General features: G+C 38.1%; 4 protein-coding genes across 5 annotated transcripts; 3 read left to right on the top strand and 1 right to left on the bottom strand.

Annotated features, from left to right (window-relative positions):
* Positions 1 to 6,408: 6,408 nt before the first annotated feature.
* Positions 6,409 to 9,730, top strand: LOC133722353 (acid phosphatase 1). 2 transcript variants are annotated; one of them, XM_062149240.1, is made up of 4 exons: positions 6,409 to 6,521; positions 7,690 to 8,090; positions 8,180 to 8,392; positions 9,152 to 9,730. In XM_062149240.1, exons 2-4 carry the CDS (start codon positions 7,714 to 7,716, stop codon positions 9,327 to 9,329), a joined length of 768 nt encoding a protein of 255 aa, XP_062005224.1. In that variant the 5' UTR covers positions 6,409 to 6,521; positions 7,690 to 7,713; the 3' UTR covers positions 9,330 to 9,730. The 2 variants fall into 2 exon arrangements, with proteins under 2 accessions (XP_062005224.1, XP_062005225.1); XM_062149241.1 differs by lacking the exon at positions 6,409 to 6,521 and adding an exon at positions 6,721 to 7,611 and having other exon boundaries at positions 9,152 to 9,728.
* A 2,279-nt stretch (positions 9,731 to 12,009) lies between these two features.
* Positions 12,010 to 13,788, top strand: LOC133722426 (V-type proton ATPase subunit E2). The gene is made up of 6 exons (XM_062149322.1): positions 12,010 to 12,247; positions 12,332 to 12,432; positions 12,656 to 12,812; positions 12,899 to 13,092; positions 13,304 to 13,403; positions 13,574 to 13,788. Exons 1-6 carry the CDS (start codon positions 12,146 to 12,148, stop codon positions 13,595 to 13,597), a joined length of 678 nt encoding a protein of 225 aa, XP_062005306.1. The 5' UTR covers positions 12,010 to 12,145; the 3' UTR covers positions 13,598 to 13,788.
* Positions 13,789 to 13,854: 66 nt separating this feature from the next.
* LOC133722425 (BTB/POZ domain-containing protein At3g08570) lies at positions 13,855 to 17,139 on the bottom strand. The gene is made up of 4 exons (XM_062149321.1): positions 16,734 to 17,139; positions 15,984 to 16,050; positions 14,723 to 15,862; positions 13,855 to 14,624 (listed from the first exon to the last, which is right to left on the bottom strand). Exons 1-4 carry the CDS (start codon positions 16,805 to 16,807, stop codon positions 14,100 to 14,102), a joined length of 1,806 nt encoding a protein of 601 aa, XP_062005305.1. The 5' UTR covers positions 16,808 to 17,139; the 3' UTR covers positions 13,855 to 14,099.
* A 2,860-nt stretch (positions 17,140 to 19,999) lies between these two features.
* LOC133722387 (histone acetyltransferase TAP1) lies at positions 20,000 to 22,929 on the top strand. The gene is made up of 8 exons (XM_062149281.1): positions 20,000 to 20,155; positions 20,443 to 20,528; positions 20,642 to 20,702; positions 21,271 to 21,454; positions 21,647 to 21,746; positions 21,880 to 21,980; positions 22,093 to 22,186; positions 22,520 to 22,929. The coding sequence occupies exons 1-8, from the start codon at positions 20,118 to 20,120 to the stop codon at positions 22,597 to 22,599; spliced, it is 744 nt and encodes a 247-aa protein (XP_062005265.1). The 5' UTR covers positions 20,000 to 20,117; the 3' UTR covers positions 22,600 to 22,929.
* The last annotated feature ends 611 nt before the right edge of the window (positions 22,930 to 23,540 follow it).

Below are 23,540 nucleotides of genomic sequence, written 5' to 3'. Positions count from 1 at the left end.
GGGTAGATATTTTTTGGTGGAGAAAATTGGGTGATCGAGATGGGAATAGTTCAGAACCCTATATGAGTTTTGCTTTGAAGCAAAGCTAGCTATTATAAAAGCCTGGTCATGTCGAGTTGAAAGCATGTGGATGATAGTGGGTAGTAATCTTGCCCCAAAAGAAAAGGATATATATGAACCCTAGGGACAGGCAAAAACAACTCAACCGTGCATGCAATACATATGCCATGTATTTCATCTTCAAATACCCCAAAAGTTGTCTACCTTCACATGGCGCATTCTCAGATGGAAGGTAACGTATAATCGTCAATATGAAAGGAATTAAGCTGTCTGAAGTCTCTTCTCCGGTACTGAGCTTCTTTTCCAATCAATTAATCAAATGATATTCTAGGAGGGGGAAATCGTGAAGTCCTAGTCTTTGGAATTCAGAGTATAAAGGTTAAATGTTCTTAAACTATAGTTACACCGCACCTTTGGCCTTAAGCTTTACACTTACATTAAATGTACATGCATGCTCAGCCTTAATTTCTGCCTAATTTGCTCGAGAAATATATACTCGGGAGTTGACGTGATCGTCATGTAGAAGCCGATTGATGAGTCACACCTTCATGCATTGACACAAAACCTTACCACACATGTCGATATTCATTCAATTTAGCTACCTATATAGCCGTACATCTCACCTTCCCGAGATCTCAAGCTAGTACCCGCACAACACCTCATACAAATGGCGGGAAGACCATAAACTTCAACATATATGTAGTAGTAAATTAATTAACGAATAGTCGGTGAGCTGTGACCTGTTGGTTAGTTAGTCTAACTAAAACTGTGGAGATCATGAGTTCGAATCTCACTGACATCAGGGGTGGGGTAAGGAGTTATATTGTCGTCCAGAATATAAAAAATATATATAATTTTTTTATTATTAATTAACGAATAATCAAGTTAATTTGTACATGTCTTTATAATGTGTTTGATAAATTATCTCAATAAAAAAAACTAATTATACACCTAGATCCTGTTTGACAATCTGTGCGTGAAGTGAATGCACTATCTATTGCTAGATACCTGATACAGACGTACTCTAATCTATCGGACCAATAGAAATTCATGAAGTACGTCCGTGAAATACAGTCGAAAGCTTTTTGACTCCATCTCAAATTCTAAATGGCTTATATATAGTCTATGTTCTTGAATAGGCCATTATATTAATACGACAGTTGAGCATTCTCAATGGTCCATACACTAGTGCTTTCAGATGTATTAGAAATTAATTAACATATGTGTGTGTGTCGTTTCTGTAAGTGTGTATAATATTCTTCAATATTTATTCAAGCACCGACGACTCTAGTTTGGTCGGTGCCAATTCAGACTGTCCGATCTTAATATATTTGGTCTGCAAATGTATGTATGGATCGAAGTGGGTGAGGTGAGTGCTGAGTAGTGATCGAGTAGCAATGTGACGGGTGCTCCACCACTTCTGTTAACTTATGATGTGGACTTGAATTGTATTCTCATTCAGGAATATGATAAAATTTTCAGTATATCTGATAAATTTGATCATCGTTATGATTTGGCTAGTTACGGTTTCATTTTTACGTAACGAGTTTTCGCTTCCATGCGTTTTTGTCCCGGTTGTTTTATTCTTTTGTTTTTGTAACTAACATCTCATCTGAATCTCATGCTTGTTTAGGTTTTAAAAGACAAAATTGTTTTTTTTTTTTACTTCAATTTTTGTTTGTTTGTTTTTAACCTTTTTGAACTTCATACACCGTTACATCTAAGTAAACAAATAAACATAAGAACGTTTGTAAACTAGGTGTGTTTTATGCTTTTTCTTTCTCTCTTTTCTGGTGAGAAGGGGCACCATGGTTAATATATTTGTGGTTTTTGACTCCAGCACTGCAGCACACCAGACAATTTTTCTACCTTAAGTATTTAGAACAGCTTTCAAATCTATACCTAATCGATCTTAATCATGTCATATTCTCACAATCAAATACTTGCTTAATATAGCATTGTACGTTGTTAACTTCGCAGCTTACTTGGTTTAGCTTGCATTTTCATAATATTATTTTCATTATATATATTAAGGGGCGTCTGTTGGAATCGACTAGAACTTAATAACATGTTTGCCACCATTATTCTTTCAATCTAATTATGTATTGTAGAATTTACAATTCTACATTCATTTCACCCATAGTAAAAGATTACAACCTATATATTATAAAAAAATCACGGTCGACCGTTGATGTATGTGAAGTAAAAGCGCATATGTATTAGTTAAATGAATAAAATATTTAGAATATATATATATATATATATATATATATATATATATATATATACAGTCCGGCTACACTAAGGATGTCCTTAGTTTTTCTTAGGTACGAATTTCCTGTTTTCACCCACTTTCCGATCAAATTTTAAGATGTGAAAATGTGATCGGAAAGTGGGTGAAAACAGTAAATCCGTTCCATAAGAAAAACTAAGGACATCCTTACCTGAGAAAAATCCTATATCAGTCCGGCTACACTAAGGATGTCCTTAGTTTTTCTTAGGTACGAATTTCCGGTTTTCACCCACTTTCCGATCAAATTTTCACATCTTAACCGTTCAGTTTTTAGGTCCTAATGTATAGATCACCTCTGCAAAATTTCAGCCAAATTGGTGATCATTAAGGCATCCAAAACTGCAAATTACAACAATGTAAACGAACGGTTCCGGTTCGACAGATTCGGTTCGTTCGTGTAAATTGCAGTTTTGGACGCCTTAACGATCACCAAATTGGCTGAAATTTTGCAGAGGTGATCCATACATTAGGACCTAAAAACTGAACGGTTAAGATGTGAAAATGTGATCGGAAAGTGGGTGAAAACAGTAAATCCGTTCCATAAGAAAAACTAAGGACATCCTTACCTGAGAAAAATCCTATATATATATATATATATATATATATATGTTATTAGCCTCCATATATGTGCTGATATGCATGTAAAATTACAATCATTAATGTGGATTGTGGAGTGGGATTTTGAGACAATATTTTGTGGCGTTAATGGAAGTATAGTTTACAAGCTAATCAAAAGAATATAATTTGAAGGAAAATGATTTGTGGCCTCAATGAGGCCTAAGATTTGTGGCCTCAATCTTAGGTGTCATGCCATGTGACTTACACACATCAACTATTTGTCAAATCATGCTATGTAACTTTTGAGAAAAATACTATTTTATCCTTCCAAAATCTAATGACTATGTTATTTTGGCTTTCTAACAAATATTTTAGTTTTTTTTTTTTTGTATTTTTTCTTTTCATTACACTCATGCTTAGATTTCAATAACAATTTTTTTCTCCAATCAAGAATAGAAAATTTTCATGTAATTCAGTCAATGGATTTGCACATACATTCGATCACAATAGATTTGCTTAACACATGTATATGAATTCAACCTTTGTTGGATTCTTATAAATTTTGAAAATATATATAGTGTGAAAAATACATATTCATACGATTATATATACATTCTTTTGTTCGTTTTTTCTCTTTATGTAGCTAGGGTTTAAATGTTATATTTGAGTTCCCCCCCCCCAATATATTTAGATTGTAGATGATAATTAATGGCTGCTACTAACATGAAATTTTTTCTTACCTCTTAATTTAGACATATGTATTTTCCAAAATCAATTTATTAATGCTAGTTTTTTGGATGAAATTAATCAATGTTTGGAAAGAAAAGTTAATGCCTATTTCTTGACACCTAATTCAATATATTAATACTATTTGGAAAGAAAACTTATAGGAAAGAATTTAATTAAATTAAGAAAAATATTGGTCAAATAATTTGTAGACATATCTCTTAAATTAATACATAATTAATAGCTTATCTTTTTTTTTCGTCACCTAATTAAATTCATTATTGTAATTAATTCACCCCCTAACATCTAAAATGAAGTATAAAAGGGTAGAGTTGGTGTTGCAATAGTATGATGTGGCAAGATATATTATGTGGAATTAAAAATAAAATTTATATTTGCTTACATGACATGACACCTAGGATTTGAGGCCACAAATCTTAGGCCTCATTGATGCCCTATATCATTACCATCCAATAAAATGTTTAGTTGCATTATTACGTAGTTACTGCATGCATTCGTAGAAAATAACATACCATTACCAAAAGATATCCTTATATCTAATCTTAACGATTTGACTTAGGAACACCAATCAAATTGTGTTATTTAATATGTTGTTTATGTTCCTAAAGCAGAAAGGAAGCGAAGCAGTTGATGGTGAAACGAGCGGAGGAAACATTTCTGGCCTTACGTACTTTCCGAGCCTACCGCTGGAACCGTTGCTCTAAGCCACCACAACTCTCTTGCCAAAAAAAAAAAAAAAAGCCACCACAACTCGAGGACCACGGCTTTTGTTTGAGTTGGAGAATGGCAGTGGAGGCCAACAATGTGCGTGCATGGAGCACCGTGCCAGCCCGGTGTTTTGGCTACATGGAAACTGACATGATCGGGGACAGTGCGAATGTGACGTGGACTTGATTGTCAACCGGATATTGTTGAGTTACTTGAGCGGAATCGTTCCCTCCGGCCATGACAAGGATGCTTGGATTTTGGACGTGGACGACACATCGGATCTTCTACTGCAAGGAAAAAACATATGGGCGAGTAGTGGACTGATGAACTGATCACACTAATTGATTGTTTGATAACATAGCGCATATGTGTAATAACATAGTGCATTTTAACAAATATGTAAATACATTACTTTGCCTGATTTCAATCTATATGAATTATTGCAATAATTTACACCAGTGAGATATCTTATATAAATTTTACTAGAACATTAGTGTATGCATGTCACCCCCACCAATCTTTATTAATATTGTAGGTGTACTCGATCTCTACCTAATATAGTTAGGCTTTTCTGAATTAAACAACCACAGGACCGCAGCAAAGGGCAGCATGCAGCCTTACAAGTCATCGATTAGGAAGCGACTGGTGGCCGGAGAAGGTTACAGAATATGAGGTTATGTAGCAGATCAGTGGAGTAATCTGCAAGAGATTATTTGGGAGAGCGCTGTTTTAAGATTCCTAATCCTATCGACTATGTTCCTTAGTTGATCACAGTATATCATCGATCACAATTAATTTGTGTATTGTCTGTGGAGTTAACTAATTAAGGGTCCTCGATTAACAAGATAAAGAATATAAAAAAATTTAGAAAGGTGCATGTCATGTATGCATAATCTCCGTTTCTAATTTGCTCCTTTTTCTTTTCTTATAAGAAAAGGGTGATTAATTTGTGCTTGATTGATGTATGATTACATCAGTACATATATATAAGAGTAAGTACTAGAATATACGACAAACGTACTTTTACTAGCATTATCAACGCATTCATTTTAAATTTTAATATTTTATGAGGCAACTAATTCAATGTATGTCACAAAAATTATATTCTTAAAAATGGAATAAATACGAAAAGTGATACACAATCTACCTGATATGCATATATATATAAATGTCTTTCATACATCTACATAGATCATCTTGTTGACTTTTTGGTCATTGTGTACGTTCTCCCCATTACATTGATATGTTCTATCCTAACCCCTCCGACCAATACAATTCTCAGACCAAAAAAAAAAAAAAAGACCAATACAATTCGTTCATGAAGTACGTCAGTCCCAGATTAACCAGTTGAGCATTCTCAATGGTATATGGTATGTACAATAGCGCGCGCTTTCAATTGTGCTTAACTATAGCACCCACTAATTCAATTTCGTCAATGTGATTCGTTGGCCTCATCAACTATATGTTCCTTTCTTCGTGTATATTCCTCTACTTAAATAATTTCATTCACCGACTCTGACTAACAAATTGGTATAATAACCAATAGAGACTGTCTGATCCAATATAGATATAAATTCGATTTCATGATGTGGCTCTGACTATATTCCCACTTTGGTTCAGGTTTATCCCTTTCTTCGCATATTTAAGAAATTATTTGACGTATTCGTTCTTAGGTTTTCACTCGAATGCTACTAAACCCATGTCGCAATGGCAGCCGATCGATCTCTAGTGTGTGTGCTGTTGGAGGAAAAATCTTCTTCTCATTGCCATGTCTATAGAGACAGTAGTCACTCAACTGATCTAACTTCAATTTCAATTAGTAGAACAAATCATATATGCTAATACGTACAGTGAAATACAAAAGAAAAATAATTTTCTCACAAACTCGGGGAGTTCGCACTTTTACTCACACCTGTCTTTACGTACCACCATTTTTTGTGGTTTCTGACGCCACCCACAAGTCCACCACCAAACACTTCTGCTACTTAATAAGGATTGACAAGAGCTTTCATTTCTATATATGCCTAATCCATCTTGATCATTATGTCATATTCTCACAACCAAATACATAGATATCTGGCATACTAGCTACTCTTCAGCCAGTCTGCTTAATAATATTTCAGGATCAAAGTTCACTTGTTTTCCGCCTTCTGAGGTTTGTTAATCTTTCTTTCCAGCTGATTAGCTAGCTGTTATACATTGGAGATTATTCTCATGCATTCATCGGTACATAGTAATTAGACACTATAATGTTTGTAGACGACTGTCAACTATTTTTTGAGGAGAAACGATAACACGACTCTCATCAATCATTGATGTAGAATGCTCGCAGACATTAACCGATATAATTAAAATCATTTAGCCTTCAATGTCGAGTAGGCTAGACTTTGAGATACACTTAATTTTACAAGTCAATCACAAAACACAATTTAGAAGCATCCAACAACTTATTACGTAGTTTTGCATACGTATCATAAGTGATGCATACCACGTTGTAATTGGCACAATCGGAAGTCACCCTATGTTGGCAAGAAATTTCATCAGCTCCACCATCTTAAATTCCATACTTTCAAATTACATAAACTAGTACGAAGTTCTTCATTCCCTCCTCAAGGACAAACATAGAGATCTATAAACACTTTCTAGGCCAACAAAGAAATAGGAAAGGGTCAGGTTTTCTGTGTATACCTTGTAGACAAACATAGAGATCTACAGGCACTTTCTAAGCTTCCACAGCAATCTATACCTTCTATTCCAAGATTAGTTTGTTTATAGTATTTTACTCCAAAGTAAGAATAACTTCTCTTCATCATCTATCCAATCCTGTTTGACATTTATTCCCTTATATATCTTTCTTAACAATGTAGACAGGACATATGCTTTCTTGATTTAACATATTAAAATCACTGTATTGGTGAGCTATCCTTCTTAATGGGAAACTTCCCAGTTTGTTCATTGATTTGAAGTTTGAAATTATACAAGTCTTTGGTCATTGTCTATATATACTTCTTGCAATTACCTCACAACTCACTACCCTGGGTAGGTATATACATATATATGTTATAAACATATTATATATTCTACAATCAGAAACAATACAAAGGATTGAGCCCCTTATAAAAGCTTAAGCCAAAGCACATGTCATTTACCAAAAGCACTATTTCTTAGTTGAAGCCACGAAAATTACAGACCATTACGTACCCACAAGATTTCATCAACTTGATCTAATCTCCTTTGGTTATATTGTACGTATTCTCTCCTAGTGGTCGCCTCCATATATATGTTCCACTAAGTTGTTGTATATTTAATTTATTGTCAATTAGGTACCAAAAAGCAAGCAAGTATATATGATTAAAGCAATGATGAAACGAACCCAGGAGGTGCTGTTGTTTCTGATTCTGGCTTTGTTCTACAAGGCCACCGGCATGAAGCCTTGCTCTAAGCCCCCGCAAGTCGACTGTGGCGGCTTTTGTTTGAGCTGGAGACTGGCGGTGGAGGCCAACAATGTGCGTGGGTGGCGCACCGTGCCAACCCAGTGCTTGCTCCATCTCGAAACATACATGATTGGAGGACAGTACGACCGCGACATAGAATTAATTGTTGGTGAAATTATGAGTTACGTAAACGGAATCGTTCCCTCGGATGATGGCATGGATGCATGGATCTTGGATGTGGACGACACTTGCATATCCAATGTCTTATACTACAAGGGAAAGAGATACGGGTAAGTAGTAGTGGATTTAAATTATCAGTCAAACAATATAACGCGGAAAATATTTACCGTAATGGGGTTGTATTATCACTACCATGCAGGTGTGACCCTTACGATCCATCGGGGTTCCAAGCATGGGCTATGTCTGGAAAGTGTCCGGCAATTCCTGCTATGCTGAGATTGTTTAGCAACCTGGTGAATAGGGGGTTTAAGGTTATTTTGCTTACCGGAAGGGATGAAGAAACACTTGGTCAAGTCACTATCGAAAACCTGAATAATCAAGGATTTGTTGATTATGAACGGTTGATTTTGAGGTGAGTATATACACACGATACATGCATCTACGCATTTGCGACAAAGGCAATTATCGCCTCAATATTGCTGGTCAATATGACTTATTCTCCCCCAATCACTAGTAAGGTTTAATTGACTCGTTCAAATCATTTAGAAGGAAGACTCGTTCAAGAAGAAGAAGAAGAAGCTTCATGCATGATTAACACCAAAATTTCACATGCACAATGATTGAATTGTCTGAAGGATATATTAATAATGTCGGAATAATTAGTGTGGATTAGTCAAAATCCACGCTCACCATGCTAATATAGTTTTATGATTGGATTTATTATGGATTATTATCCCAGTCAAATCACATGCAACGAAAATATCTTCCTCAAAATACAAATGATTTGGTGGGTAGTTAGTTTTCCACTTTGAAAAATATTTTTTTTTTTTTTTGCATACATCACCAACCAAAAGTTATCCCTACGACTACTACGACATGATACGTGAATAAACATTTGTTACTGATCATTATTGATCAATTAATCTGCTATCTATAATTCGAATCGTAAACAGATCGATATATATATATATATCGATCTGTTTACGAGATATATATATATATCGATCTGTTTACGATTCGAATTATATATATATATATATATACACACACACACCAATCTTGATTATTATTTTCTCATTGTGTCTACCCTCTAGTTGTCTAATCTCTACCTAATCATATAGTTAGGTTTAATATCATCTTTTCTTTTTGGCGTGTACTTAACTACTCACAGGACCGCAGCTTACAAAGGGCAGGGCGCGGTGGCGTACAAGTCAGCGATTCGGAAGCAACTGGTGGAAGAAGGTTACAGGATATGGGGGAATGTAGGAGATCAATGGAGTGATCTGCACGGAGATTATATAGGCAACCGCACGTTTAAGCTTCCTAATCCCATGTACTTTGTTCCTTAATTACTACTGAATTACAATATGTATTGCAATTTGCATTTCCAGTGGAATTAACGTGGAGGCCTTAATTACCCAGTACGACTTCGTCATTTTTCTTCTTCCATAGTTTGGCAAGGGATTTCACAAGTAAGAAAGTACATGCAGTAAACCAGAATACGTAAAGGCCAGGTCATGCTACCAGCAACAAATTATATTCTGAATAAACCCTGGAAGTTCAAGTATTTTGAGTACAGCATTATCCATCTTCCATATTTCAAGAGATTTAATACAAGGTTCTCTCTTTTTTTTCTTTTTTTTTTTATTGGGGGAGGTTAGCGTACGTTAGTAAGTTAGCAACATAGTAAGTTAGCACTATCCCTTCTTTTAATTGAAGAAGGAAGTAATACTTTTGGGCTGATGTGCTTCACCTCTTTTCTATTGGACCATAGTTTTTGTTTTATACTTTTCGTAATTTTGGAATACAGATCCACTGAGCCCCTATTTAATTGAGATCGAATATGTTAATAATTAGTAATTTTTGCATTGAAATCAAAAATTCTTTCCAACATGTATGCCAACATGTATGCAATTTTAATTTGTTACTTTTCCGTGCTATATATAATATGGGAAAATGATCATTTACCCAATTTCAACTTAAAAATTGCCCATTTGCTCCACTAAAAGTTTTTTTAACCCCGTTTACCAATACCCAATCATTTAACACTCTAAGGAATTATTTCCCTAATACCCAATTAATTCTTTTTTATTTATTTTTGGGACTTTTTTGCCCTCTCCTTCTTTCTCACTTAGAGGGAGAAGTCATCCTCCACCTTGCCCGACTCCGGTGTCCAGTGGCCGACGGCCGACCGGTGACCAGAATCCGAAATCCGGCTACCAGAATGGTGTCGGGATTCCGGCGTCTAAATTTATTGCCCCCCAATAATACTCAGTAACCATATTATTACCCCCAGTAATCATATTATTGCCCCTCAATAATCATATTATTGCCTCCTAACAAAATTTCTGTTTATTAAATAGTAGTAGTGTGTGAATAGGGGTAAAATGGAGGGCTGTTGGTTGGTATACTGGGGGGCAATAGACAGATTATTGTCCCCCAATAATCTATTGACTCTATGTTATTATTTGTGGGAATTATGTTTTTGATAGCTGATACGTTTATTTGTGTTTATAGAGTGGAAATGTAGTGTACTATGTTGGTCTATTGGGGCGCAATAGACATATTATTGCCCCCCAATAATGTGATTTTTAGGAGTACGGACCGGAGTTAATTAACCCCAGAAGCACCGACCTTCGCTTCACGATCTGCAGAAGCTAGGCTCTCAGATCTACCATGGTTGTGAACGAGGCTACCAAGAGAGACAGGAGGAAGGTCGCCGCCGATCTGCCCGACCTGTTCACCTTCCCTCCTCCTTCGGAGTCGCCGGAAGCCTTCCTCGGCTTCCTCGCTCTTCCCCTCCCTGCTGACCTGGCAGATCGCCCTCCGGGTCGACCCCTCCGTCGTCCTTCCCTTGGATATCGTCGAGGAGGACGTCATGCGCTCCAGGCGATCTGGTTGTGAACGAGGCTACCAAGAGAGCCAGGAGGAAGGTCGTCGCCGATCTGCCCGTCCCAGATCTGGGACTTGATTGTTCGGAGACTGGAACGACGATGTAGTAGGCGGTGGTGATGGCCGAGAAATGCCCAGTGGTAGCCGGCGGTGATAAAAGCTACGAGGCCTTGGGCTCGACGACGATGGGTCTGGTTGAGGAGGCGGACGTGTGAGGAGGTGGGGAGAGAGAGAGATATAGACGACGATCGTCTGGGTTAGAATGCGGGGAGAGAGAGAGAGAGAGAGAGAGAGAGAGAGAGAGAGAGAGAGAGAGAGAGAGAGAGAGAGAGAGAGAGAGAGAGAGAGAGAGAGAGAGAGAGAGAGAAGGTAATTTAAATAAGGTTAAAACTGTCAGTACATGTTAGATTGGGTGAATGAGACTAAACAACTCTTAGTGGAGTAAGTGGGCAATTTTTAGGTTCAAATTGGGTAAGTGGTCACGACCCCCTTGACATCAATGAAAACAATGGAAATACAGGTTGCTGAAAAGATGCATGCATGGTTCATGTCTACTGTTGGAAGATATTCTACTAATGAGATTAAATTTTTCCATCTTCATGATCTCACACGAGACTTGGTTTTGTTAAAAGACAAAAGAATATAACTTTCTTTAAATTGTAAGTTTCTCCAATCGCGGTGGCACATATTGGTGAGGTTTGTACACTTACCATCAATTTATACAAACAAGTTGATTAGTCAGCTCTCGTAATGATTTATTTGATTGGATATAATCTTTCAGATCGACTACAAACTCTATACACTTTAGTTACTCCCAATATATCACATCTTCAAAACTCACATAATTTTTTGTGAAGTATATGTGCATAACATTGATTTGTAGCATAGACAATAATGTAGTCTACACATTTATACGGATTTTTAGGATCACACAAAAATTCATTAGGTATCCAACATAAATTAAGGATTAGATTTCATGCAAGCCTCATTATTGTCCCTGAAAAAAAAAAAAAAAAAAAAAAAAAAAAAAACTCAAAACTTTTAGGGATTTTCGCGCTAAATGTGGAAATTTTGGAAGTATTCAACGTACGTCGCAACGGAAATAATGTTCCACACGAAATTTCGCACCACAAACAGACACATGGAGAATTTGTCTTTCTTATCTCTGGTTCCTAATTTCCAGTTTCCATTGAAATTCTTTGAGAATCATTCTACACTCTAACACTGTGTAACACACACAATCTTTGTTAACGATCATATTCTTCCTGAAAAGATGAACGATGCAGACGTGTCGAAGCAGATCCAGCAGATGGTCAGATTCATTCGCCAAGAAGCTGAAGAAAAAGCCAATGAGATTTCCGTTTCTGCAGAGGAGGTGATGATCTTCTCGATTAGTTTCCCACTATTTACATTCTAATCATGCTCTCTTTGCTTTTTTCTAATTTGTAGAGTTTTTTAGGAGTTTAACATTGAGAAACTACAAATAGCCGAAGCGGAGAAGAAGAAGATCAGACAAGATTATGAACGCAAGGCAAAGCAGGTCGAGGTTAGAAGGAAAATGTGAGGGTTTTATTGATTCCATGCTTACTAAGAAATCAGTTGAAATCACGACTTTGAAATTTACTTTTGCCCTAAACAGATTTTGGGGCTGCACCCGGAGCATAATGCCATAATGGGATAACATATTTCTAAATTTTTTACTGTATGCCAATATATTAGCTATATTGTTCAAGTTTTTGATTTGAGAACATTTGGTATGTATTATGTAATGTACTCTGCACAGTGAATACTCGATGCAACTGAATGCTTCGCGTATAAAAGTTCTACAAGCACAAGATGACATATTAACTTCCATGAAAGAATCTGCTGGCAAGGAACTTGTGCGTGTTTCAGAGGACAAGAAGGCTTACAAGAAGCTCATGAAAGACTTGATTGTTCAGGTAGCTTATAATGTGGTACCAAAAACCCATATATATGTATATATAAGTTAAGTTCTGATCAAAGTTGCGAAATTGGAAATATGCAGAGTTTGATTCGGCTGAAGGAGCCAGCAGTGCTGCTTAGATGCAGAGAGGTTGACAGGAAGCTTGTTGAGTCTGTTTTGGAAGAAGCAAAGAAAAGTTATGCTGATAAAGGGTTTGCTCCACCCAAAATTACCATTGATGATCGAGTGTATCTCCCACCGCCTCCAAAGGGTGGCGATTCCCATGAACCCTTTTGGTAAGCAATCCCTTATGTTCACAGTTCATTGCTTCGTTTTCTATTTTGTCCTAAAATTTTCTGCTTATACATGTGCACATTGTAGATGAGACACTTTGATCAGCCAGCCTTGTTAATGTTGCTGTATGCTGTATGACTCAATTACATGTATAGCACTGCCTTGTTATTGTCATCACTTTCATTTATTTCTTTCTGCTTGATTGTTTATAAGTTCGGGTGGAGTGGTGTTGGCCTCTCAAGATGGAAAGATAGTGTCTGAAAATACCCTCGATGCACGATTGGATGTCGTCTTCAGACAGAAACTGCCTCAGGTTGGTATTCATGGATCAATCCCTAGTAGCAGTTGCTTACTTTACTTGTATCAGTGACTAAGAACAGAGATGAGATGGTGAATGTTGTTGTTTGAACATTGTCTGAGGATGATGAAATCGGAAAACAAGTACATTTGGGGATTAATTTTTTTGTTTTGGCTTCACTGCAGATCAGGAAGCGCCTTTTAGGATGAATGAGTGCATCAGCAATTCTATGCTTAAGCTTGTCCAAGATTTCTACTAGCAAAACTCTCTTCTGGGTTGGCAGTTTATTAATTACTTCTGAGATATGAACCATGCTTTCAAAACAATAACAGTGTTCAGATTCCTCTCAAGTTATTGTTATGGGGCAAGCTAATTCATAACATGTTATATTGTTTAACTATTTGTGCTTCAGCTTTGCATATAATTGAAAGCTAAAAACCCCTAATTCATTAGCAAGTGTTGGGAAAAAACTAACAGAGACTTTGCAAAAGAAGTGCATTTCAAAGATCAATGTAGCTACTTGAACAACATTTAGATCATACATAAGATGGAATTCATGGTCAACCTACCTCTTGGTTAGAATTGTAGTACAAACTCCAGGCTCTCTTCACAAGTGAGACCATGAGCCGGAACTAGCTCAATCAATCCATATGCCAGTGCAACGATGACATTGAAAATGAACTTCTACAGGTTCAAAACTTTCTAAGTTACCTAGGAAAGAGAGTGCCTCCTACCCCTACCAGTTTTCCCCTCCGATCCCCGGGACTTCCTACTCGATTTCTGTCGTTTACCTCCTGCTTGACCACTAAAAATTCCCATTTTTCCAATCCCCTTAGAGATTGAGGTCAAGAAAGTTTTGCCATTTCCTGTCTTGTCCATCATTCCTTGTTTCATAAACAACTGCTCTTTCTCCAACTCGCTCAGCCTCACTCTCATTCTTGAGATCTCCAGCTTCAGTTCTCGGTTTTCTCTCCTCAATGAAGCATAGTTATCTCGGGGGGACATGGCTGCACTTGGTACCCCGCTGCTTATTCTCTGCGAGACAAACCCATCTCCTGAGTTTCCTGACAGTGCAGTCTTCAATCGGACCTGCTCGAAATACAGAACCCTCACTGTCATCTGTACTGGGAGCCGATCATTTTGTGCAGCATGGTTGCAGGCTTCTTGAGAGAGCTTTTGACAGTCTATAAACTTGCAGAGCTTCTTGCATTCTTGTTCAGTTAGCATTGAATGTACCTAAACAAGAACGTAAAGTCAATTCAAGAAACATGTGTTGTGACTTAAAAAATACACAAGAACATGTCTTATACGATTGATATATGTTGATAACTTGCCTTCAAATATATATCAACCGCCCTGTAAAGTCCATCATCGATGACTCGAGCATAATCAGGCAGTACTTCAATCATAGCAACGAACTTTTGCAAGCTAAGGTATGGGTCAGGAGCAATTTCAGCTAGATATGAGTCAATAAGCCGTCCAACTTTCAACAATGAACCATGGCTCGGAGAATTAGCAATGCCTTCCGACTCATATCCACAGTCTTCATCTTCTTCTTCTTCAATCCGCTGTAGGAAGTTCACCAGTATTCGATGAACGGTATCAACATCATACAGTGAACCCCCTGCATAAATGGACGGTATAAGGATATCATCTAGTGTAACCATCTCCAACCTGTAAGCAATCCTCCTTTCAATCTCGAGCCTGCAGGCAATTGCAGAATCCACCATGATTGACATCCTCAGCATTCCAAACATAAAACTCAGTGGCACCGAACAGCTTTTCTCTGTTGGCATTAAGCTTATAAGGGTTTCCACAATAGTCCTTTGGTCATGTTCTGGTAAGCTATCTGGCTTTTTCCAAATTTGACATTTTCCAATACCCTTTAAGGATGTTTGAGCAAAATGCATTAAAGATGCAACAATGCTATCTGGTCGAACACCTGTTCTTTGCATGGCAAAAATAACCCTCTGATAGTATTCGATCCTTAGCAATGAGAGATCTTCAACCCACCACTCGAGACAACCACTCTTAAGCTCAGGAGATTCACCATCACAATTTAACATAGACAACCCTGACATCAATTGTTCCTTACAAGCATTGGTAGCAATAGCCTCCACACATCTGCTTGGAATTCCAACCTCCTCGGCTATAGAAGGTAGTGTCTGGCAGGTGGTGAGGACTTCCACTGACTTCTCAAGACTTTGAACTACAACCTCATTCAGGTAAATCTCCGTTCGCTCAATAAGGTTTTCATCCCTATAGTCTTCAGACATTTCCAAGTATTCAGCAGCGCAGCGAAGATGGGCAACATTTCCGCTCGTGATCTCAAAGTTCATGCCATAACAAAATTTCATTGCAAGTTCAAATGCCTGTGGTCCTCCTGGTATGTTGTGGAGCTCCAATTTTGCAGCTGAATCCTTGGCATCTGCAACCATTTTCCGAATCTTTCCACTTCGAGACACCAATGGAAACTTCAACAAAACAGAAATGTAAGGTTACAAAGGCCATGAACTTCACCAATTGAAACTTCAAAATCTTTACTATCAGATGTGAGTTGGCCTTTAAAGCCACATGTCAGGTATATGAGTTTACCTTGTGAAGTAAGAAGGATTCTCCATCGACAACGATTGTAATGTCCCCAGCAACATCCGAAAAGATACTGCATGAACATAAAACCTCCAATATAGCAGTGAACAACCAGCATGATCGACTCAAGAATATGACCAGCAAAGAATTGGGGCTCTCCACATCCAAGTTTATCAATTTAACAACATTCAATTCGACAAGCAAAGGACAATAAGGTTGCAAATGAGGAAGAAAAAAATCTCAATTCTCATGTTGGCCATAAAACCAAAGATCAACCAGTTTCTTTGCAGATGCTATGGCACATATTTAAAGTCAATAATAGCCAAAACACCAAGTCACCAACAAGCTGCCAGAGCTAACATGAAATGATATATGTAAAGCGTAGATCTTGGATTCAATTCTTTTTCGTATCAATATATAAGTAGAACAACAATTTTCCTTCCAAATCCTTGTAAGAACAATATTTGTAGAGATCGAAGCTATCAATTTAAATTGTTAAGTTCTGTCTGATATGTTAATTAACTAACCAAATCTATAACCCCCCCACGTTCAAGAATTGTACTTGAGCACTATTATAGACTCAAACAAGGCCAGACAAAGAGTACAAAACATGAGCTACATAAACAGAAAGTACATAATAAATATGCAAGTAATGCAAAGCAAAACGCTTGCACAACCCATGAACGTGAACTTGAAAACTTGAAAAGCTAGCTAAAGAGTAAATGGACATTGTGAAAGAAGAGAGAAGGGTTATACCGAGTGGTGAAGGAGTTGCAGAGCTTAGGAGAACGGTTAGAAAAAGCAAAAGGGTTCTCAGAAACCATTCCCATTAAAACCACCACTGAATCTCAAACAGTGTTTTGGATCATGATGATGATGAGCTTCATTCATTCATTCATTCATTCATTGATTCTCTTTATCTCAGTTTTCTTTTTACGTAAATGGCCCCTTGGTGTGGATCAAATCACATCCGCGCCCCTTGCTTTTTGTTGAAAGGACATGCTCGCTGGCACTACTGCAGCCACTTTTGCTTTTGCTTCTTCTTCTTCATCATTCCTTTGTCTTGTATTGCGTTCTTGCTTTTTCTATTTCTGTGCGAAGATAAACATAATTAAACACAGCAAAAGAAATGCTTTGTCTGATTTGGGACTACTCTAAAATGCAGGCTGCCAGGCTCTCTTCAAATTTTTAAAGTTGAAAGCCGTTATTGTGCAACTCCATGGTTGTAAATATTCATCAATTTGTGGAATAAATTGTATTAAACAGAATTTATGCGACCAATGAACAAATAAAGGTGAAAATGAGGGCACTGAAAGGAACATACTCACTTACAAAAAAAGGAACATACTGAAAAGAGTAGTAGCGTGGACTGAAAGTGACAGAGGTGGCTCGGAACTCAATAAAGATGCTATTATTAGAGAGAGAGAGGTGGAATTGCACAAGTACATGCTCCAGTCTATTTTTCTTGAGACTAAATTATTGGCTTTTGGAGCTTTGTTGACAAAGAGTCTTGTGTGGACCTTGGTCCACCTGCACCAAGGCAAAAAAAATCAGTATTTTTTGCACCCAAATGCCCCATTTTGCCTATGGTCTACTTGGACCTTGGTCCATAGTATAATTTTTGCTTTGCTGACTGAGAGTCTGAGACTGCATTATGAACAAGATTAGGAAGTGAGCTTTAGTGGCATATGATTTTCTTCTATGCTTACCAGACTATTATTGGTTGGTTCATAACTTTATATGGGTCTACTACCCATGTTATTTTTTGGTCATATTATTATGTTTGCATGTCTACTACCCATGTTATTATGTTTGCATGAAATTGAATGAATAGACAATACAATTTTTTCTCAATTGGGCCTTGACCACATGTCCAATTGTAGAACCCAACAAATCCTAACTTAAATAGTTTGTCTATGGTATATCAATGTATGATATAATAAATAGATTGATTCGATTTAAAAGAAAACTTATTACATTGGTAGACTAGTTTCAGTCCGTATTTAATTAATTTACACCTGTATCGACTAACTCCACTTTTTTTTTTTTGAGAGAAAATAGATAATTTCATTAACTTATCCATGGCCAGAAGGCACATACATCACAAGCTGCCTCATACCAACAGTGCTAGCTGGCATGAGCTGCCAAGCAAATGACAGGGGACCCTCACTGTAGACAAATGCGCTCACTTATTACAGTACCTAGTAAAATGCCCAAAACCCAAAACTATCTAAGCTTCTTGTTATAACAACCCTAATCGCCTAGAGACCTCAATTGGTGTACAATTAGAGAAGCTAACTTACATAGCACTAGACTCTAGAAAGCAAATACTAGGCACAGAAGAGAACCCGGAAACCTAGAGTTTCCCTTTGCCCTTAGCTTTAGGGCCAATCTCCTGGGTAGCAGCAATATCCGGATAGGTAAGACGCAAAGGAGTCAAACCCGCTTTCTTGTGCGGCCGGAGACCCTTATTTTTGCTTCCAAGCGGCCTACCCAACCTCTTCTTCAGTGTCACAAGCGTGACATCATCCTCAGCTTCAGTCAAACCAAGAGCTTCCGCATGCAGAGTGGGAATCTTGCCTCCCAGTATAGTTTTGACTTTCTTAGGAGAGGGTTCAGCTACCCCTGGGCGACCTCTCTTCTTATAGGTCACAATTTGCTGCTGACCAGCTTGCATAGTAGAGGCCGGTGGAAGATCCTTGGTACCTAAAGCAGACTGTTCCACCGAGGTCACCCCAGTAGCCATAACCTGCAATGTAACCTCATGGGCCATACCTTCCAAAGTTGACGAGTTTGGCACAGTACCGTCAGGACCAACAGATACAGTGGTGACTCGTTCTAGACGTCGAATAACTGGCTTCTTCCGTGGCAGCAGAGAGGAAGAAGACAAAGGTGGCGCACGGGGGTTCTTGGCAGAGAACGCAAAAGAACCGCCCAAGGAAGAAGAGCCGCCACCAAAGGTCACAACCCTAGGGTCAGAAAGAGCCGCTGGCTCCTCACACTTCGCCCCAGAATGCGTGATCAAACCACACTGAGGACATCTACCCTTAAGGTGTTCGAACTGAAACTGCAAAATAGGTTCAACGCCGGGGGCCAGGAAGACCCGACGCTCGAGAAGAACCGGTTTTGAAATATCATGGGAGAAGAAGATGCGCACAATCCCTTTGCGAAACTCTCGCTTATCATAGTCCAAGTAGCCGCCCAGAAGGTTTCCAATGAGAATGAGGTTGTCGGGTTCCTCGTAGAGAGGAGGGATACCCGAAACCCTAACCTACATCCGAACGTGCTTCAGAGGGACATCGGCGATGGGGGTGACCCCATCATACTCCTCCAGACAGATCGGAGCCCGGTCGTAACACCAAACACCACCCTTAAGAACCTTGTTCCGATCTCTAGCTAGGTCGAAGGAGAACAGAAACCTGTTGTCCGCCTTTGCTTGGACGCGGAAGGCCTTCTCCACCATCCAGGTTCTAAAAAGTTGAGACTTGAAGGCATTGGAAACCACCGGTTTACGAGTTAGTGGTTTTCCGAGAAGAAAAGATTGCAGAGATCGCCGGACTGGTCCTCCACCAATCTTTCCCAAATCCGGGGCTTTACCCCCTTCAGCCAGCGCCAGTGAGGCAGCAAAGCTGGCAGTGACAGCGTCGATGGTAGCCATGGCACAGTGAGAAAGCAGCAAGGACGGCGGGAGACGCCGACTAGAGGGGTAGGGTTTTCTGAGAGAACTAGGTATCGACTAACTCCACTTGATATATTGGTACATTAATATATTATAAAACTTTTGATTGTACTACGCTTTTAAAGTTGTTGTTTACTTCTTTTTGCCCACATATTTGAGACATTGTTGCCCACTCCAGTGCTCGAGGAGCCATTGCCTAGCAACAGCATGGCCCCTCGTTAGGTAGTATTCTATTTGACAATGTAATTGGTCGAATGCACTGGCATGTGACACTTTTTTTCCGGCCACATTTAAAAGAAAGCCCATAATGGCACTGTGTAATATGTTCGATGGAGGTAGGGCAATGAGGGGAAAACAGAAACCCAAGTAGCCTGTGGTCTTGTCAAGAGAAAGGAGTGGTTTCAGAAGGCAAAGCAATATATCCATCCACACCAGCACAGTTACAGTCACACAGCAACAACATGCCCACTACACTCAGAGCCTTAGCTTCCTATCCTCTGTAAGTAGTTCCCCTCTGCTTTAATTCTACTCCAACCCATTTCAGTTCATCAATCATCTCTTGGAAAGTTTGCTACTTTGAACTCAAATTTGTTGCTCCATCTTGCTGCTCTGTCTGTAATCACAACACTATAATGAGCCTCCTTGGTTTTAATTACAGAAAGAATGTTTCTTTAGAATCAATCTGCAGTAACCATTAGGTGCAATTACTTTATGGTGATGGTGAAGTAAAATGTGTGTTTATGGGTTCAAGAAAGTGATGCCCTTTTCGTTTTATATTTGTGGCAGGTGCCCTATTGCTTCGTTTGATTTGGGTCGTCAAGTATCGAATAAGTTATTGTTTCCTTGCAATTTAAGCCACAGCCTTATTAAAGGTATGCGTAACTTGCCCATTTTTGCAGTGTAATGTGTGTTAGAGTTTAGTAATTACCCAATTTCTGTGAGCTATGATGGAAAAGTTTTAGCATTTTGCTATATTTATATGCAGGAAGCAGAATTCATAAGACATATCGACTCAAGGCTGGCTTTTGGGAATCGATTAAATCTGGGTAACTGTTGATATCCACTTTTACTGATGATATGAATACTACAACATGACATATCTGCGTATAATACACACACTGAATGTGGAAGTATTTTACTTACCTTGTTCGCGATTCAAATTAGAATGTTATAGGTGCTTAGTTGCTCATGAATGTTTTTCAAGCTAGAGATTAGATATACGAGTTAGATTTTTTCAGAAACTTGTCAAATAGTGCTTTATGTTGGTGAAATATGACCCATTGTTTGGTTTCAGCACTTAGTCAGTCAACTGAAAGTATAATATGTCAAATAGAATGAGAGAAAATGGTTTGCTGGTCTTTGTTACATACTATTGTGCATTAAGGTTTAATGCCTATTGACAGCATGCTTGAACAATACTATTTCTTATAATCTGAATGCTCGTACCACTATGTAGTTATGAAATGGATAATAATTAAAGACTAGTGTATAATGGAAAAGATTTACATTTTATTTCATCAGTCTATATTTATGTGTCTCGCTAATCGCTACCTGCTAGCCCTCCTCTCACACAGAGTAAATTTACGAAGGTCCTTAACTCACTTCTTATTGCAGTATCTTAAGCAACAACACAACACAAGTAGTGGAACCACCATCCACACTTCCAGAAGAGGAAGAACCCCTTCCTGAAGAGTTAGTTCTCATTGAAAAGACCGAACCAGACGGAACAGTTGAAGAAATAATATTTTCTTCTGGTGGAGATGTTGATGTGTATGATCTTCAAGCCCTCTGTGATAAGGTAATTACTTTGTCATTGCTAGTTTGCTACTTCTTTTGCACGTGCATGTACAGGAAGTTTCATATGTCACTTTTATGTATAAGAAATAAATATGCTCTCTCAGTCCAGTGGGAACATGTGAAGATTGTCTTTTATATTCTATCCACTGGAAAAACTCAAATCATTTTAACGCATACTTGCATTTTTGAATAGGTAGGCTGGCCTCGCAGGCCACTTTCAAAACTGGCTGCAGCTTTGAAAAATAGCTACATGGTAGCCACATTACATTCGGTTCGGAAATCGCCTGGATCAGGTACATATGGATAGGACATCGTTGCAGTATCCTTCCTTTTCACGCAATTGGTATTGTAATCTTTTTCATGCTTGTACTACTTCTAAAACTATTTCATGAACATCTTAGTGTACTTGGAGAAGTTATTTGACAGACGGGAATGACCAGAAGAAGCTAATTGGCTTGGCGCGAGCTACATCTGACCATGCGTTCAATGCCACAATTTGGGATGTCCTAGTTGATCCTAGCTATCAGGTATGCTGGGGCTTGAATATTGTTTATTGAATCTAAGCATTAATGTTATAATAGGTTTCCACAATTCTTTACAAACTGCATCCTTGTGTTCTAATAACTCTTTATCATTCAGGGACAAGGCCTTGGAAAGGCCCTTGTTGAAAAGATTATAAGGGCTCTTCTGCAGAGGGACATTGGCAATATTTCACTTTTTGCAGATAGTCAAGGTATTGTAGCCATTATTTATAGCCATTTTCACTTATCATACTACTATGCTTTGAGTGCTATTTAAATTGTTCCAATAGATCAGCCTGTCTGCCATTGTAATACTTTATATCATGCTGATACGTTTTGGTAGTAGTGTGTGACTCTGTGTCTTAGTAATCATAGTCTATCACAGGTTGCAACAGAAATCTTTTGCCACTAATTCTACACTAGTCTCCCTTTTCCACAACTAAATCTGCTTTAGTGCCGGTAAAGTGGCGGTGACTGCTTTAGCATCATGTATTGATGTGGACGTTCTTGTTTTTGTACTTCATTTTCTTACATTGTCATTGCAGTCGTGGACTTCTATCAAAATTTGGGTTTTGAAGCTGACCCGGAGGGCATCAAAGGCATGTTTTGGTACCCAAAGTTTTAGCTACCATTTAGAGAAGCTCAAGTTGTTTCTACTACTGGCTTAGCGCTACAAATCGGTACAGATGGAGTAAGAACACTTCTTACGTTATTGACTCACTCAGTTACATGGTAAATGATTATTGTAAGACGAGTTAATGTAATACCTATGTGGTAAAAAGGGAAGCTTCTTTTGGGATCATCTTCTATCATCCTGAGACATTTTAAACCCAATATTACAAACTTAGAAATGTAAACCTTCACATTTTGGATGGAGTTGAAATGTTGCCTTGACATTTTAAAATTGTCACCCAGCCACTTGAAAAGAATCGATTGATCCTCCTTACTGACTATCCATTATTTTGTGGACATAATCACTTAACAATAATTTTTTTGACCTACTAGTTGATTATTCCATCTGTTTTATATGGAAGTTGACACCACATACTCAAGACCAAGTATGCAAATGGCAGCCTGGCTTGTCTTTCTGAATTATATGATCAACATGAGAAGCTTCGTTTGATATCCTTTAGAAAAATAGAAAATATATGTTTTTCTTTTTCTTTTTCTCTTTTGGACTGAAAAAGAAAATGACAGCTCTCATTTGACAATTCCAATTTCCAGATGTTCTTCAAAGTACAAAATCATCTACCTCACCAAAACCCTACACAATCTGAGCTGTGTACAACTATTTAAATCCACTAAAGTTTTGGGGTTGTTCAGATTTCAGAATCCCCAGATGGTTCTTAGGTCATCTGGAATGTCCATTAATGCAGATTTCAGATTGAGTCTTCATAAAACGATCATATCGGTGTGCATAGCTGTAGTGACATGAGCTATTCTGTTATTTAAGGATTGAAGACACCGGCAATTCCAAGATATATTTTGAAGAGGGCGGCTGCCTTTTGTCTTGTCTTGGTGATTAGTGAAAGTGGAGCCACCTTATGTGACTTTTATTAGTAAACT

Source organism: Rosa rugosa, chromosome 7, assembly GCF_958449725.1.
Source record: "Rosa rugosa chromosome 7, drRosRugo1.1, whole genome shotgun sequence".
Classification (NCBI taxonomy): Eukaryota; Viridiplantae; Streptophyta; class Magnoliopsida; order Rosales; family Rosaceae; genus Rosa; species Rosa rugosa.
This window is presented reverse-complemented; position numbering and strand designations above follow the sequence as displayed.

What these genes read in the sequence shown, in the direction of transcription:
- LOC133722426 (XM_062149322.1), top strand. Translation starts at nt 12,146, where the DNA reads ATGAACGATGCAGACGTGTCGAAGCAGATCCAGCAGATGGTCAGATTC. An exon ending in TTTCCGTTTCTGCAGAGGAG is followed by an intron (nt 12,248 to 12,331) that starts GTGATGATCTTC and finishes AGAGTTTTTTAG; the next exon opens with GAGTTTAACATTGAGAAACT. An exon ending in TCAGACAGAAACTGCCTCAG is followed by an intron (nt 13,404 to 13,573) that starts GTTGGTATTCAT and finishes GCTTCACTGCAG; the next exon opens with ATCAGGAAGCGCCTTTTAGG.
- LOC133722425 (XM_062149321.1), bottom strand. Translation starts at nt 16,807, where the DNA reads ATGGGAATGGTTTCTGAGAACCCTTTTGCTTTTTCTAACCGTTCTCCT. An exon ending in TGCAACTCCTTCACCACTCG is followed by an intron (nt 16,051 to 16,733) that starts GTATAACCCTTC and finishes ATGTTCATGCAG; the next exon opens with TATCTTTTCGGATGTTGCTG. An exon ending in CGGTTGATATATATTTGAAG is followed by an intron (nt 14,625 to 14,722) that starts GCAAGTTATCAA and finishes GTTCTTGTTTAG; the next exon opens with GTACATTCAATGCTAACTGA.
- LOC133722353 (XM_062149240.1), top strand. Translation starts at nt 7,714, where the DNA reads ATGATTAAAGCAATGATGAAACGAACCCAGGAGGTGCTGTTGTTTCTG. An exon ending in TACAAGGGAAAGAGATACGG is followed by an intron (nt 8,091 to 8,179) that starts GTAAGTAGTAGT and finishes ACTACCATGCAG; the next exon opens with GTGTGACCCTTACGATCCAT. An exon ending in TATGAACGGTTGATTTTGAG is followed by an intron (nt 8,393 to 9,151) that starts GTGAGTATATAC and finishes AACTACTCACAG; the next exon opens with GACCGCAGCTTACAAAGGGC.
- LOC133722387 (XM_062149281.1), top strand. Translation starts at nt 20,118, where the DNA reads ATGCCCACTACACTCAGAGCCTTAGCTTCCTATCCTCT. An exon ending in AAGCCACAGCCTTATTAAAG is followed by an intron (nt 20,529 to 20,641) that starts GTATGCGTAACT and finishes ATTTATATGCAG; the next exon opens with GAAGCAGAATTCATAAGACA. An exon ending in TGGGAATCGATTAAATCTGG is followed by an intron (nt 20,703 to 21,270) that starts GTAACTGTTGAT and finishes TTCTTATTGCAG; the next exon opens with TATCTTAAGCAACAACACAA.